Below are 15,366 nucleotides of genomic sequence, written 5' to 3'. Positions count from 1 at the left end.
AAGTTCAAAGGTGCTGTACAGTTAAATATTGAAAACTTTCGCAAATAAGGCATTGACTGTGGGTGTCTGTCAAAGCTCCCGTGGCAATTTGTTCCAAAGACATAGTGAGGCATGTGAGAAAGCATGGCCACCAAAGGAATTAAGCCTATAATTGGGTTCAAACAGTAAATATTTGTCCGATGACCAAAGTGTGTAGAGATTAGGCTTCTCACGAATAGTGTCTGATAAGTATGGTGATGAAAGACCATGCAATATTTTATTGGTGGTCAGGAGAACATTGTAATCAATTCTGTATTGTACCTAGCAACTAGTGTAGCTCCTTTAGTATCGGTGTAATGTTTATATATAACATGCCCTTACATATAGTAATAGTACAGAAATATTGTATTTGATTCAAAATTATTTTACAAAATTTATGTCACGTAATTTGAAACCACCAAATCCACAGAAGGCATGGAAACACTTCTAGTAAATTTATATCACACCACTTGAAACCATCAAATCTACCAAACATATGAACACTATTAGAATACCTACTAATATAAGAATGAATAACAAAAAGAAATGCAGAATACATGTAATGTGTTTGTTATATGATATAGCAAAAAGTAATATTTGCAGGTGTTAAGTTATTTTTGAAATAATTGAGAGATACCAGTTATGAATACTGTATTATTTACGTACTACTAGTATCACACTGCCACCAATAGACCATGTCAGAGACAGTAATTATATCAAAACTCAGTGGGAACGGAATATTACAGCAAATTGAATTGTATAGCCATAAAAGAAGCTAAGGTCAACATCACAAGGACAAGATAAACCTAGATTCATTGCCTCAAATAAAGCAATAAACTCTCGAGATCTCCGTTAAAAGAAGATGAAAGTGAAAAAAAACCAGCCACCAAAATGTTGAATGGCTTTTGTTGTACAGTGTATCAGTATATATCTGTGTGTGTGATGAGATTAAACTCGGAAGGGTTTTCTAAAGATGGATTGTATGTCCTGTCATCTAATAATAGGATTCTGTAGAGGATGTCACAATTATCAGAAATCTTTAATCTGAGAGATGTCCTCCGTGGCATCAATGTAAGAGTGAAACATTTCTGCATGAATGTGTATGTAATGTGATACAGATCTGTTATATATATCAAGCCAAGGTAAGGGTGACTCCATTTTATTTTCTGTTTCTCATTACCCAACTGACCTAAATTTTCAGCTTCGACATCAAAATAAGAAGAAGAAAAATATTTTCGCCCACCCTTAATATTTTGTTGAACAGCACCCTCTCTGGTAAAAATAAGCAACTGTCTGGACTGTCAACATCATCTACAGTCATGATGTCAGCAACAACACTTGTTCATGAAGCAAGCATTTCTTTCATGATGGAAGTTATTCAAGTAGGCAGACCGAACCGACCTCTAGTGGCTATGAAAAAGTAATGAGAAACATTTTTAAAAATAGGGTGACCCTAATGTCATAACAGAGCTGTATGGACTGCCATCTCAATTAGAAAAATGGCTGATTTTGAATATTGTTGTATTTCCGTAGTGATGGATGTGGCCGTACTGGTACTTACTGCTTGACTGACATGGTATTAAATCGTATGACAAAGGGTGCCAAAGAGATTGACATTGCAGCAACACTGGAGCATATCAGAGACCAACGTATGCAGATGGTGAAGACAAGGGTATGTTGATATGTTGACTAGATATACTATAGGTGCACAGTCTGTAACTTTGTTTTTTTTTATTTAGCTGTGACTATGGCATTTACTGTCCAGATGATAAGACCATCAACCAGAACAGGTCAAAAGCTAATATGTTGTTGATCTTGATATCATTAGAATTGAACTGCATGTAATTGATTTGATCTCAGTACCAAGCTGATGAATGTTTGGCTCCTTTCTGGTTTAGTTGGCTTTTTTGACTCGTAGTGGAAAATAAATTATTTCATTTCAACTAGCAATTGTGATGATGATGATGATGATGATGATGATGATGATGATGATGATGATGATGATGATGATGATGACGATGACAATGAGGAGGAGGATGTACTTACACGTTGCAGTGCTATATATAACATTTTCCTTTTTTCTCTACAGGAGCAATTTGACTTTGCCCTCAAATCTGTCGCTGAAGAAGTGAATGCAATCTTGAAAGCACTACCACAATGAAGGAAAACAACAACAAACAACTCTCCATCGTCACAAATTCCCTTTCCGTCAGAATTTGTGTCATTTACGATATAGTCCACAACTCCTGCAGTCAACCTGGTATTCAATATATCTATCCCATGAAATGAGGTGTTTACAGATTGGGACTTGTTCCACACACATGTAGTAAAAACAAAAGAATTTCCAATGGGACCACATGGGGGCAGTAAACAACTTGTACTATTTTTGGTCACCCAACTGAAAAAGGAAATGGAATGATTTTGAAATACACTGAAATTTAGTTTATTCATTACAAGAAAGAAGAGATTTCTTGTAAAATGCAAGACAACGTAATAAAACTTGTGAAAAACTTACAGTAAGATTTTTCTGGAGTACATGTACATTTCACATAGACAAAATCTATATAAGGGAAATCTACTAGTTAACCCGTTTGTGTAGTCTGTTTTTTCCTCCTGTCATGTTTTAACTATCTGCTTCCTTTTCATTGGTGCCATAATATTGGCCTGAGCCATTCTCATTGTAGAATTTATTTATTTTTCTGAAAATCCAAAAAAAAAAAATCTTTAAGTTTACTTTCCAGAATCTCTTTAGACCAGAAGGTAACGTACAAGCATTCAATTTTATTTGTTTGGTGGACTAAGAAACAAAAAATGATTTTATCCCAACACTGCGTCAGGAAATAACGGCAATAGTATGCAGTAGATTTTTATGGAAAAAAAGACAGTGTTGTAATTGTTTAAAGTGTGTGTAATACTAAACAATACAACTGTTCACTGTAGTATGTGTGTGAGTGTCAAACAACACTTCTTTAATTTCTAGATGTTTGAATTCCAAAGGTGCAATAGAAACTATGTACTTAATTTATCTGTTGTAAATCGCAACTCTTTAACAACAATGAAAAAGAAATCATTTTTTGCCAAATTCTCCCAAAAATGTTTGCTCCAGGGTTGTAAGATATGGTGTGTGTAGTGCCCCCTCTCCTATCAGAAACCAGAAGACTGGTGGGGGCTGCATCACAACCTATCTTGCAAGTCCAGGTCATATTTTTAAAAAAAAATAATTTGCAATTCCACAAAGCATGTTGGTGCCATTAATAGAGAAATTCTAAAATATGTTTTGTTTGCAGAGTTTAATATGCCCATGTATTGAGATGTAACCCAGGGCTGTTTCTTATGATTTAAAAAAAAAATTGCAATTGTCAAATTTGCTTGATTATGCATGTAATTTCTATGATGGAATGTCATAAAATATGAAAACTGCATCCTGGAATTAATTGCTAGTCTAATAAAATAAACTGTGCGCATTCTACAACTATAGACGTTTATGGTACAACTCTCATTGTTAGAGTTGGTTCTTGCCACATTTTTTGCAAAACATCCAAATTGCTACATAACGGCCAACAAAATAAGTATTGCTCAAAAAATAACATGCAAGCACAACCATAATAATCACGCACTATAAATTCGCAAAAAGCAGCTTTTCTCACAAAATGAATCCGTGATTGAAAACTTAACCATTAATAAAATGAGAAACCTTCTACCCATATGTCATATTTATTATTAGAAAACTATTTTGAGAAAGACAAATTGATGACTAAAACAACATTTAGGAAATTGTCATTTTAAAATATTTATATATTTTAACAGAAGACATGTTTGATTTGAATTCAATTTGGTTGTATACCAACAAACAGCTGTTTCCAATGCAAGACTTGATAGTCAAAAATCAAACTTTATTGGGGTGTGTATTTATATTGAGAAATACCAAATGCATTTACTTGTGTTTAGAGAGTTGAAGGGACTTCAAAGTTAAAAAAAAAACACAGTACAACTAAACTGAAATGGGCGATTACTTACCAACAAAGTGCATTAATTATAATATCATATCAGAGATGAAATATTTAGTTTTGATTGCATGCCAGTGTACGATATTCCCATGTAGGCATTAACACAAGGTCAGAACACTGTATTATGGAAATTAGCTCTCAGACTGTATGCATATTAGGTGAAAATTTAGCATATTAAGGAATTAACACAAGTAAGAATTTGGTATTGTGGAAATAAGCACAAAAATTTGCATGTTAGGACTTTATTTAAGACAAGGTGAGAATTTGGTATTATGGAAATTGGCACAAAATATTTGCCTCTTAAGGCTTTATTTGAGACAACTCTATATTATGGAATTAGCACCCAATTATTTGCATGCGTAGGCTTTGAACACCTGCTGACAACTCTAGTATGGAAATTAATACAAAAAATATTTGCATGTAAAGGCTTTGAACATAAGGCGGCAAATCTGCATCATGGAAATTAACACAAATTACTTGACTATTGGTATTCAATACTCAGAAAGAGTGAGTTTTAGGCAATATAAATGTTTGGGGGTCTTTATTGATGGAAGGTTGCAGCTGTGGGAAACAACACAATTGTAATAATATATTCATGATTAAGGTACACTTTGCATGACTCTCATTGGTTATCTTTATGTCATGTGATATGCTAATATTAATGTTCAACTGGAATTATGGGTATGCATCTTTGTATTAGAGGATTTTGGGACCAACAAAACCAAATATTTATTGTGTTCATTTGTATATAATGTCTACATCAAGAATAGATTTCAAATGTAATAATGTGTGAATTATTGTTGCCATAGCAATTGAACAAATGTGAAATTTACCTGGCACTTCCCTCAGCATTATTTGCAATGGTTGATTGAGACCAGTGGACCAATAACAGTTATATTCACCTAGTACAGATGCAATTTGATTCCTGATTGGCTGATGAAGCCATGATACTTTGCTATCAGCCAATCGGTGTGTGCCTTGTATTTTAATTTTGGGTATCTTATGTGATTTCTTAAAAAGTTAATTCTGAGTTGTGTTAGCATAATCTCTGCATGTGCAACTCTCTATTTGATTTACAAATTTTATGCTTTCTTGCTGATTTTAATCATGATAATTGCTTCGCAAAGAAAATAATTTGCTGCAAAATTTATTTCTAAATTGTGAAATTTGAGACTGATTTGTGTATATCAGGTGACAAATTATTCCATTTTAAGTTTTATTTGCTCGTTTAGGTTTAAATGCAACGTAACAGTGCCAAGTAATGGAATAATAGGCATGTAACAAATAATACATACTTCTGAAAATCTGTCTGTCAATTTCACTTTAGGACTGTGAAAATAAGGGATAAAAGTTGTTGTATTTATTTATTTCTGTGAAAAAAAAAAGCAATCAAGGTGAGATTCTAAGTAATTATGGTTCACAGCTGATGTTAGTTTCAATTGATACATGAATTTTCAAACTTGTTCATGAGATTGGTTGTAAATATTTTCACAGTCCTTGTGTTACTTTTCAGACAGCTTGACTCTCCAATATTGTCAGTATATGGTGTGTGGCTAGTAAATGCAATCTTGCTTTAGGTAAAAATTGACTGCACTGTGTAGGTTTGTCTGTAAAGGGCATTCAGATGTCATCATGCTAATTTGACCCTTCCGGTGTACTATTCACTCAATGCAAAACTGTGACTGCCTTATTTGCATATTTGTCATCAGCTACACACACTACAAGATTCCTAGTCTTCAAAAAAGTGATCTGGTCTGACAGAGTTACAAATCTGCTGCTCATTCACGACTGCTGAGCTACTTACCTATTACTATTCACCAACAAAGTTTGCCATATTCTAATGAATTTTACCAAACTCGGTGGTAAAAAATGCATTTTATGGAAAACCAATATGCAAGCATTGTCATCAACCGTCACCTATATAAAGGTTCAGATTTGTGTGACCACTCTAATAGTTCATCAGCCACACATCAACAGCTTGGACAATCATTAATTTAAAAAAAACCATGCCAGATATTAAGAAAACACAAACAGAAATGTAGATGATGAAGTTCTTCTGTCTTTCAATAATCAATTCTATTAAATTATAAAAAAAAAAGATAATGTGATCCTATATGTGTATATATAGTCTGGTAAGTTGTGTATAATATATTTTGTAGTTTTATGGAAAAAGAGGGTGTGAAGAAAGTACCCATACCTTGTCCTACATGTATCAAAATGTAACCCAATGTTGATTACATGTATAAAAAAAACAGTAATAAAGATGATGAGTACGTAGTTACCCCCTGCAGACACAAAAAATAATCTTGTTTCCACGACTCTTTTATGTCGGTGTGCGAGTGTGTGAACAGCCGTCTTCATTTTAGGTGTGTTCATGTGTGTTCATGTGCATGAACTGAAGAAAATGTTGGAATAAGTGACTTCGTTAGTTGTTGCGCCTAGCCAACCTAGTAGTCGACTTATTTTACATGCTTCTGTAGGTACCTGAAGTGACCCAACCATCAAACAACTCGATGTGTATGTTCTATGAAAGGTAGTCTTTTCTTCATATTCAGGTGCCTGGAGCATACATGCAGTGAACGTTGAAAAGGAGTGACGTTGTGCAAATGAGAATACCCCCAATTTACAGAGCTGCTGCAAAGTGAAGGGGTGTTGTGATGCGGTCTTCTGTCTAGCATTGAAAAATATCAAATCAAGACATCATTTCTATATTCCATATTTATGTGCTAAGAGTAACAAACCTTTCAATGTTTTCACAGGTCCAGTCAGTTTTAAATGTGTAGATTTACTATATCCAGCTGTATCTGTCTTGTCACTTTTCTATCAACCCACCCAACCATATTGACTGGAACTCAAACTAGTAATAAAACCAGTGATATGTTGCCTAATCCTGGTAATTGCTGTCATACTGACAAGCCCCATCAATGTATTACTGACTAACTCAAAAACTGTAACACTGACTAACTCCACCACTGCCATACTGACTAACTCCACCACTACCACACTGTCATACTGACCAGGGCATACTGACATAACTCCACCACTACCACACTGACTAGCCCCACCACTGTCATTCTCCCTCCATTGTCTATGTACTGACTAACCTCTAGCAATGTCATACTAACTCCATCTGTCATGCTGACTGGCCCTATTAAAGCCATACTGACTAACCCCATCAATGCCATGCTGACAACCTATCAATGCCATGCTAATTTAATCTCTGCCATACTGACTAGCCCAACAGCTGACATGCAGACTAGCCCCATCACTGCCATACTGACTAGTCCAAATCTCTGCCATACTGACTAGTCCAAATCACTGCCATACTGACTAGCCCCATCACTGCCATGCTGACTAGCCCCATCACTGCCATACTGACTAGCCACATCACTGCCATGCTGACTTGCCACATCAGTGCCGTACAGATGAACCCCACTATACTTGCATCATGCCAACTAGCCCCCACCCAAACAATACTAGCCTGCCAATCGTTGCCACACTGACTAGCCTCATCATAGTCATGCTGACTTGCTCTCTGTCATACTCCCCAAATATTAAATATATTTTTTCTTACCTCAAAACCCCATGATTTATGACAGCGTAAACTGGGTTAAGATTTCTCACGTAAGATTTTTTCTGACACTAAGTACCCGATAGAAGGCATTGTGATCTCACCAAAACAAGCCACCATCTCACAAACCACGTACTCAAGATGATTATACAAATAGTGACAGGTCACCTCAAAAGTTGAATAATTGCCAGGAGATTTGAAACACGTGGGTACGGAAACTTTACTGACGGGGATGTTTTGGCCAGTGAGAGAGTTTCACTTAATATCTCTGGTATGAAAGTTCACAAAATAATATTGAAATGTCAAAAGGGTTGTTTACCTTGTAAAATAAGTGGGATCACTTTACTAGCGTTTACTTTCACATACAGACTGAAATCATTCAAACAAATGATTATTTCGTTTAAATGTCGATAAAATAGAAAATAATAACATTTGTCATAAATCTTAAGTACATTGTATTTCTCATTTGACTTTAACCAGATGCACTATTGTCCATCTGAATCAATGAATGGGAGCCGTCAGTAGTTACAAGAGGGAGGGCCGGCGTAAATCAAGCCCCGTATGTGGCCCTCTCCCGATTCCATTTGGTAAAAAGTGAGAAAAAAAAACCTTCCTCACCGCCCTCTCTCTAAAACATGACCCTCCCCTGTTCAGTTTTTGTTTAACATCAGGTTTAAATGCTGTCAGATTTGGAAAGGGACTCAATTTCTAGAATCAATGTTAAGGACTCGATCCCATCGCTGCCGCTACATTTATAATTTTAAACACATATTTCCCACTACTACCCCTACAGTGAATTTGTGTGAAGGCATTGTATTAATAATAATACCTGTATTTGGATCTAATTGGTAGAGCTAAAGGCCAGAACTTCCAAAGACTAGATGGTTGCACTACCGATGTTGGGACCCAGGCTAACACACCCACTCCAACACTGTGCCATATATAGCCTACAACACCGTTCCCCTTAACTAATGTGCGACCCTCTCCTCTCTTCACCCCGTACCTAACTGATTCACTGCATGGTTGTCAGAAGCGATTTGACATAATATGGTCTGATATTGCGACACACTGAGCGGTGACAGTGGCGGTACATTGCAACAGTGGGATGTGGCAGCGATGCATGGGATGCAAAAATCACATGAAACATACCCCCCCCCCCCCAAGTCAGTTACAGATGACCGCCCTTTACACATTTGCACAGCCAAAAATTGCATGTAAACTTCCAGTAAGACCAGGAGCAATTTCGCAATCTTCACGACATAAATACTTTACAAATTGTTGTTGTACCCTCTCAAGCCGGTTAACAGCTTGTTGCCAAAGGTTCCAAACAACGGAACCATACAAAGAGGATAGCAAGTTGACGATCGTATGCAATATATAACACTTTAAATGCATCACTGAAATCACGCTATATCGTATACTAATGGCTTTAACAGGACACCTTTGGGGCAAACGTCAGTCAACCAGCAGATCAACAGGTGGTCGTCGTTACTTTATTTCAAATGCAATTTCACTTTGACAAGACGAACAAAGTTCAAATTGATGGATATATATATGGGTATGCGATAACCCTTCATCTGAGCCATAGTATTGCCGGGGTTTTTCGGTGGGGAAAATGATGAAATATCGTTGTGTATATATGTACACGTGCAAACTTAGGAGTTTTTATAGCACGATCCTTTGCAAAAGTCTAGCATCACACGGGTATGTAACACACAACGTATAGGTGTGGCTTTGCACGATACACTCGAGTGGAATTTTAAACGGTGCAGAGATGACATGGTAACCGGTGATAAATATCGCTGACAAAAGACATAAACGATTTGACTGTCACCAACATACACGTACGTATGTAGGGTGGTCTACTTGCTGTCAATGTCTAGTCGTTGACCGTTACACGTTTCTGTCCACAGACGTAAAATGCCAAAATGAAAGCTGTCGTCTAAAGTAAATCTAAAGTGTACTGCCATTGTATACTTCACTCGTAACTACCTAATGATGTATACGGACAACGGGTTTCTGTCGTTGCTGCGTTATTCAGTGTGACTTCGTATTCACCTTTCTTTTATATATTGACAATAGATTTGATATATAGCGTACCTAACAATGGCTGTATAGCGGTCTGTATTCATAACGGTAACAATACATGGGCGATGGTTGTTAGTGCAGTCGCCTTGTAAGCCGAAAATATTTATAAACGACGGGTCCTACTTATTTGACGATAAAAAGAAGAAAAAACAAGTTACAACAAAGTTTGTTGCCTTTTTACGTTTTTATCACCTTCTCTAGCCAGACATATTGCACAGGTCGACAATTTCTTCTGTTTGACGACCACTTCTGTAGTTACGAGAACAATTAGGTTTATATTGGGAGATAGCCAAGCGGGATGGGCACGAGATTCTCTTTGCAAACATATATATTTCTCTTTGACCTTTTGGCTCGTGAGGTCAACCATTATCTATACCAATGTCTCCTTGGCGACTGGGAGCTGAACATTTCGAGAAAGGGGTTGACAATAAAAGTGTACAAATTAACCAAATTTCCGAATGCGTTTTTGTCTGTATAAGAACCCCTTGTTATGAATAAACACCCTTTTGAAATAACTGAAACGTTAACTGTGCAGATACGAGAATGAAGTTGGCCTCCTGCGTACAAATGAGGGGGACGAACACCCCCATTATAGTTATGGAGGAATCTAGTCAGTTCTAATTTTAAAAGACATGTTTCTATGTTATATTGTTTTTGGGGTAACTGTGTAAACTAGTCCAGTCATTCTACAAATATATATTTACCTACAATACGATAACCACAGCGTAAAATGTAACTGTAAGTATCTCATTTCTTGTTATTCTTTACCTCTGGTAAACATTGAAACATAATACGAAATGTTCAACTCTCGGACTCGGACGTGAGTCAGAGACTATACGGTTCTGTTATCACTTTGTTTTGTGACTTATCACTCGCCCTTTCCAATTGTTAAATGTTTGCTCAAAGTGGTTGCTGATTTCACCTGTTAAGACTATCCGTCATCTTGGTTCTCCTCGAAGGTACATTAAAACCGTGTGAAGTTACCTTTTATGATGCCAATGCTACGGACAAAAGCACCAAGCGTTGATAAGTGTATCTAATCTCTGTACTTTTGGTAGAAAGTATTAATATCCACCAAACGTGAGTGTGGCAGAAGATTGTTGCGTCGTCTCTATTCCTATAGTACAATTACTTGTTATACCGCCATTGTTACTTCCCATGGTCCCATGCCTATATTCTTAACATTTACAAATGAATCTTCGGTCTTTAAAAAAAAATCATTTAAAAAATTAAAAGTACGATGTTTGTTTTGTATTTTTATCTACCAGTTCCAGCGATCCGATATCAGTTTTGAATGACACAGAAGTGACTACACTGTCTAAAGGACGCAATGTCAGAAAATGGAGAACCATCGGTTGCTTCGGAGCAGGAGGTCAACCAACAGTCGCCTTTGACCCCGTCCCCATCGACTCCAGCACCCTCTGTCCAGTCTCATCAATCATCACCACCACCACCACCGTCGTCGTCGTCAACGGCAGCGGCACAAGATGACGAAGAGCGTGAGGAACGTGCAGAAATTGCCGACCAGATAAGTGAAATGTTACTGACATGTGCAATTTGTAATAATCGATTCACGCGTCCCAAACTACTATCTTGTCTCCACTCGTTTTGCGAACATTGTTTGGAGTCTTACGTTGTGGACAATGGAGGTGTCCTCGAATGTCCTGTCTGTGGCAAAGAAGACGACAGACCAGTTCGTGCTCTCCCGGATAACACTTTCCTTTCCGGGCTCATCGACTTAAAAGACGTACTCAGCTCAGAGACTCTCCCAGGGTGCCATGTATGTGAAAAAGATACAGTTGTACGTTGCTTTGAATGTGCTGAGTTCCTGTGCAGAGATTGCGAAGAAGTACACAAGAAAATGAAACTTGGCCAAGGTCACAAATTAATGACTTTGAAAGAGTTTACCGATGGGATCACAAGCCAAAATGACCTGCTGAAGAGATCTTCGCTGATACATCCAACTCCTTGTCCGAATCACCAAGGTTATATCATGGATATGTATTGTGAGACCTGTGATTTGCCAATATGTGAGGCGTGTACAGTAGTTGACCACAAAGCACCAGAGCATCACAGCCGTCCATTGCAAGAATCAGTCGACCGACAGTTCAACTATTTGGGAAAACTTCTGAAAGACACCAAAAACAAACTTCCTGCACTGCAGCAAGGTCTGACAAAGGTCCGTGAAACGTTGATGGACATCGAAACTCAATGCGACTTTGCCGAAATAAAGATGCGAGACAGGGTACGAAGGGAAGTGGAAAAGTTACGGAAGTTGGAACAAGATTTAGTCAATGATATGGAACATAAGATACTCGGAAAGCGTGCCGTTCTGGATGAACAATTCGAACGACTGCAACAAGCCCTCAATAATGTCAACGATAGCTGTGAGTTCGCAGAGAACCTATTGAAATATGGCAACCACTTTGATATCATTTCCCTAGATTCTGAATTGGAGACACGATTACATGAACTCATACGTACTAACATCAAGTTAAACCCTGTAGATAGCAGTGCGATCGACTTCATCAGTAACGAAAACTTCCACCATGACCTTTCCAGTACACGGCACCTTGGTGAAATCAACGTTAATCCAAAATCTGGTACTCCATCACGTTCGCCAACCACGACTTCAGAATACACTCCAAGGTACAGCCAGGATGAAGAAACACCAAGGACGATGAATGGTGAAGACACACCGCGAGAATACAGTCGACCACAACTTCAATTCGAAGAACTTCCACCAAGACCCATACTACTGACAATTCCGGAAACGAATGTCCCTCAAACACCACCACCACCACGCAGTGTTCTACTAAGACAACCCACCCCACCGGTAAAGCCAAAGACAACTAGAGATGTGGTCACCATGACTACAAGAGATGTTGGCTCTATGACCAATGGTTCACTGGATGCAAATTCTCCACGGTATACACCAGTGAATCTGAGATTAACACCAACTGGGGAGGGGAGAAGATCTAGGGAACCTCGGGTTAGATATGGGCGAGCTGGTGATGACACAGTCTCTGCAAGAGTGTTAACACCGCAACAGCAAATCCATCGAGCCAATGTGACCAACAATCCAGATGGTAGTTACTCTGTGGGTTATGAACCCCAAGGTCGAGGCAATCATGATCTACGTATAAGTTTCCGAGGTCAACAGTTCGGTACTTCTCAACCGTTAGCAATATCCATGGCACCCGAATACTTCCAAGGAATGGGCCGTGGTGGGGGTCGTGGTGGTGGTGGTGGTGGTGGTGGTGGTGGTGGTGGTCCTATTAACATCATCTTGAATGCACCATCATCTAATCCATACTACGCTGATGATATAGAGAGGGAACCTGGTGGAGAGAATGACGACGATGATGATGAAGAATGGTTGGAAGGCCGCCCTTTCCTTAAGATGGGTGGGAAGGGCACTACCCCCGGTCGCTTTTGTGGCCCCCGTGGAGTTGCTGTCTCCCATAATGAAGATATTATTGTTGCTGATCGTGGTAACAACCGAATGCAGATATTTCGAAAAGATGGTGAATTAAACACCGTGTTTTCGTATCGGAATTTCACAAAGAAGTTTGATCCTGTTGGAGTTGCACTCACCAATAGTGAGCAGTTGGTGATCTCCGATTACGACAACAAGCAAGTATTACTTTGTGACTACGATGGTCGCATCATTCGTACTATCGGCTCTAATATCCTGAAGGGTCCCTGGGGAGTGGCAGTTAGTCGTCATGGTCTCATACACGTGGTGGATCACCCCTTGCATTGCGTACGTACCTTTTCATTGGATGGTACCCACGTTCATTCCTTCGGTGGTAGGGGACAAGGCCCAGGTCAGTTCAACTACCCCCTCTACGTAGCAGTGAATAGTCACGATGACATCATAGTATCAGACTACTGCTTTCATCGGGTCCAGGTATGCGATTATCGGGGCGCCTACAAGTTCGCGTTCGGCACACACGGAGACAGAGAAGGCCAGTTCTACCGACCGACTGGAATCGCCTGCACCGATAGAGACGAAATGGTTGTCAGCGACTATCTCAGCAACAAAGTACAAATATTCAAACCAAATGGTACCTTCATGAGACACCTAAACAACGACTCCAAGTGGCTGGAGTGTCCGGAAGGCGTTGCCATCGCAACACAGAAACCACTGAGAGTGGTAGTGGTAGATAGCGGGCACCACTGTGTGAAAGTCTTCTGAGCGAGTCGAGTGTCGTTGCCATGGTGAATGGAGAGGATGAGCCGCATCATACCAAGGAACCAAGCAATTCACCAAAGTCAAACTTGAAGATAATGTTGGCACAACCATATTAACACATATAAAGAGTCTATTGCTTGAAACGCCTGTTTTAACTATTCGGGGACTGTTATACAAAACATACTTCGTCTATCCAACATTCGAAGTTAATGACTCCACCGAGAAATTCAATCTACAGTCAGTTTGCTGTGTCAGCAAACACTAATTCTATTACAAAAACGTGACAGTAGCATCTCTCAACTCACAGTATATGAAACAGAGAGTAACTTTTGACGAGTAACAACCGTGCTTATCAAAGTAAAAGAAAAAATTGTCATGAAGAAATATTTTTCAACGAAATTGTTGTTTGAATATAAATATCAATATGTGTATGCAAACTAGAATCGAATGCATGGATAAAAAAGTAAGATGCATAATATATCCTATTGCTGGAAACCATAACTCAAATTAGTTTAATTTTTTAAGCTGTTTCAGTTGTCCTTTTATCGTGACATTTACGTTGCCAGTCCTATCAGTTGCTAGTCGACAAGAAATTTACTAATTAAAACTATCTTAATAAAAACAAACGAATTTTAAATACCAATCGCCGATGGCGCTATTCAGTACACCAGAAACCGAGGAACGTGCCATGCCATTTGCCCATGTGAGCAGTATTAAAATTTGATATAGCGTTCGCAGGAGATAAAGCAGCAGTTATATTTTGATCATAATATACAGTATGTATCGCATAAATTAAACTGGTTCATCGTGTTCACATCCACCTGTGAAGGGTATTGACTATTGCATTAATAACAACCCATTTAACTGGGAACAACACTTCAAGAATTAAAGGCATTTTCATAAACTTTTGGTTCTGGAGTCATTTCTTGATAACAAGACATATTGGAACCTGTTTAACAATCATTGCCCTAGTAGTGGTCCAGTGTTGCCATATATGGGAGATAGCAGGTATTCATATATGATAGATGAACAAATACATATCCATGACGTATTTATCTGCAGGTAATCAACACTTAAGTGTCATCAATATATAGTGTTCACCTCATATACATGTGTGTCTGGTTTCTAAGTCAGTAACAAAGCCAGTGAACATTAAAATGAAATGGGCTGTATAATGTTTCATCATCACAGAACCTTGGTAATGTACATTTTGATCTCTTTACCAAACTATGCTCAAAGTGCGTTACATAGTGTCCCCCAATACAGACCCATAGTGGCACAACCTTTCTACATGTTCTGAATTCCTTAGGGAGCATACAATCCCTGATGCCTTCATAAGTACAGGCAAACTAAATTCTTCACATTGTAACCCCTATCCTACCAGGTCCCAAATTTATACAGCTGGGTTGACAGTCACAAATAAATGGCAGTGAGTCTTGAATTGACAAAATACAGACTAAAAGTCAGCCACTCTAACAATTCAA

The 15,366-nt window shown here is 38.4% G+C and overlaps 2 protein-coding genes across 2 annotated transcripts in view; both read left to right on the top strand.

Moving 5' to 3' along the window:
- The window catches only part of LOC144434036 (receptor-type tyrosine-protein phosphatase-like N), a 270,864-nt gene extending 264,551 nt beyond the window's left edge, over window positions 1-6,313 (top strand). Inside the window, exons 19-20 of the mRNA XM_078122481.1 lie at window positions 1,552-1,690; window positions 2,108-6,313. Of these exons, the coding sequence (XP_077978607.1) occupies window positions 1,552-1,690; window positions 2,108-2,179 (211 nt within the window). The 3' untranslated portion in view covers window positions 2,180-6,313. The remainder of the gene's footprint in view (window positions 1-1,551; window positions 1,691-2,107) is intronic.
- A 4,701-nt stretch (window positions 6,314-11,014) lies between these two features.
- On the top strand, window positions 11,015-14,351 carry LOC144434109 (E3 ubiquitin-protein ligase TRIM71-like). Its single transcript, XM_078122564.1, has one exon. It carries the CDS (start codon window positions 11,015-11,017, stop codon window positions 13,883-13,885), a length of 2,871 nt encoding a protein of 956 aa, XP_077978690.1. The 3' UTR covers window positions 13,886-14,351.
- Window positions 14,352-15,366: the final 1,015 nt, after the last annotated feature.

Source organism: Glandiceps talaboti, chromosome 4 (genome assembly GCF_964340395.1).
Source record: "Glandiceps talaboti chromosome 4, keGlaTala1.1, whole genome shotgun sequence".
NCBI lineage: Eukaryota > Metazoa > Hemichordata > Enteropneusta > Spengelidae > Glandiceps > Glandiceps talaboti.
The sequence above is the reverse complement of the archived record's forward strand: the minus strand, read 5'-3'. Positions and strand labels throughout refer to the sequence as shown.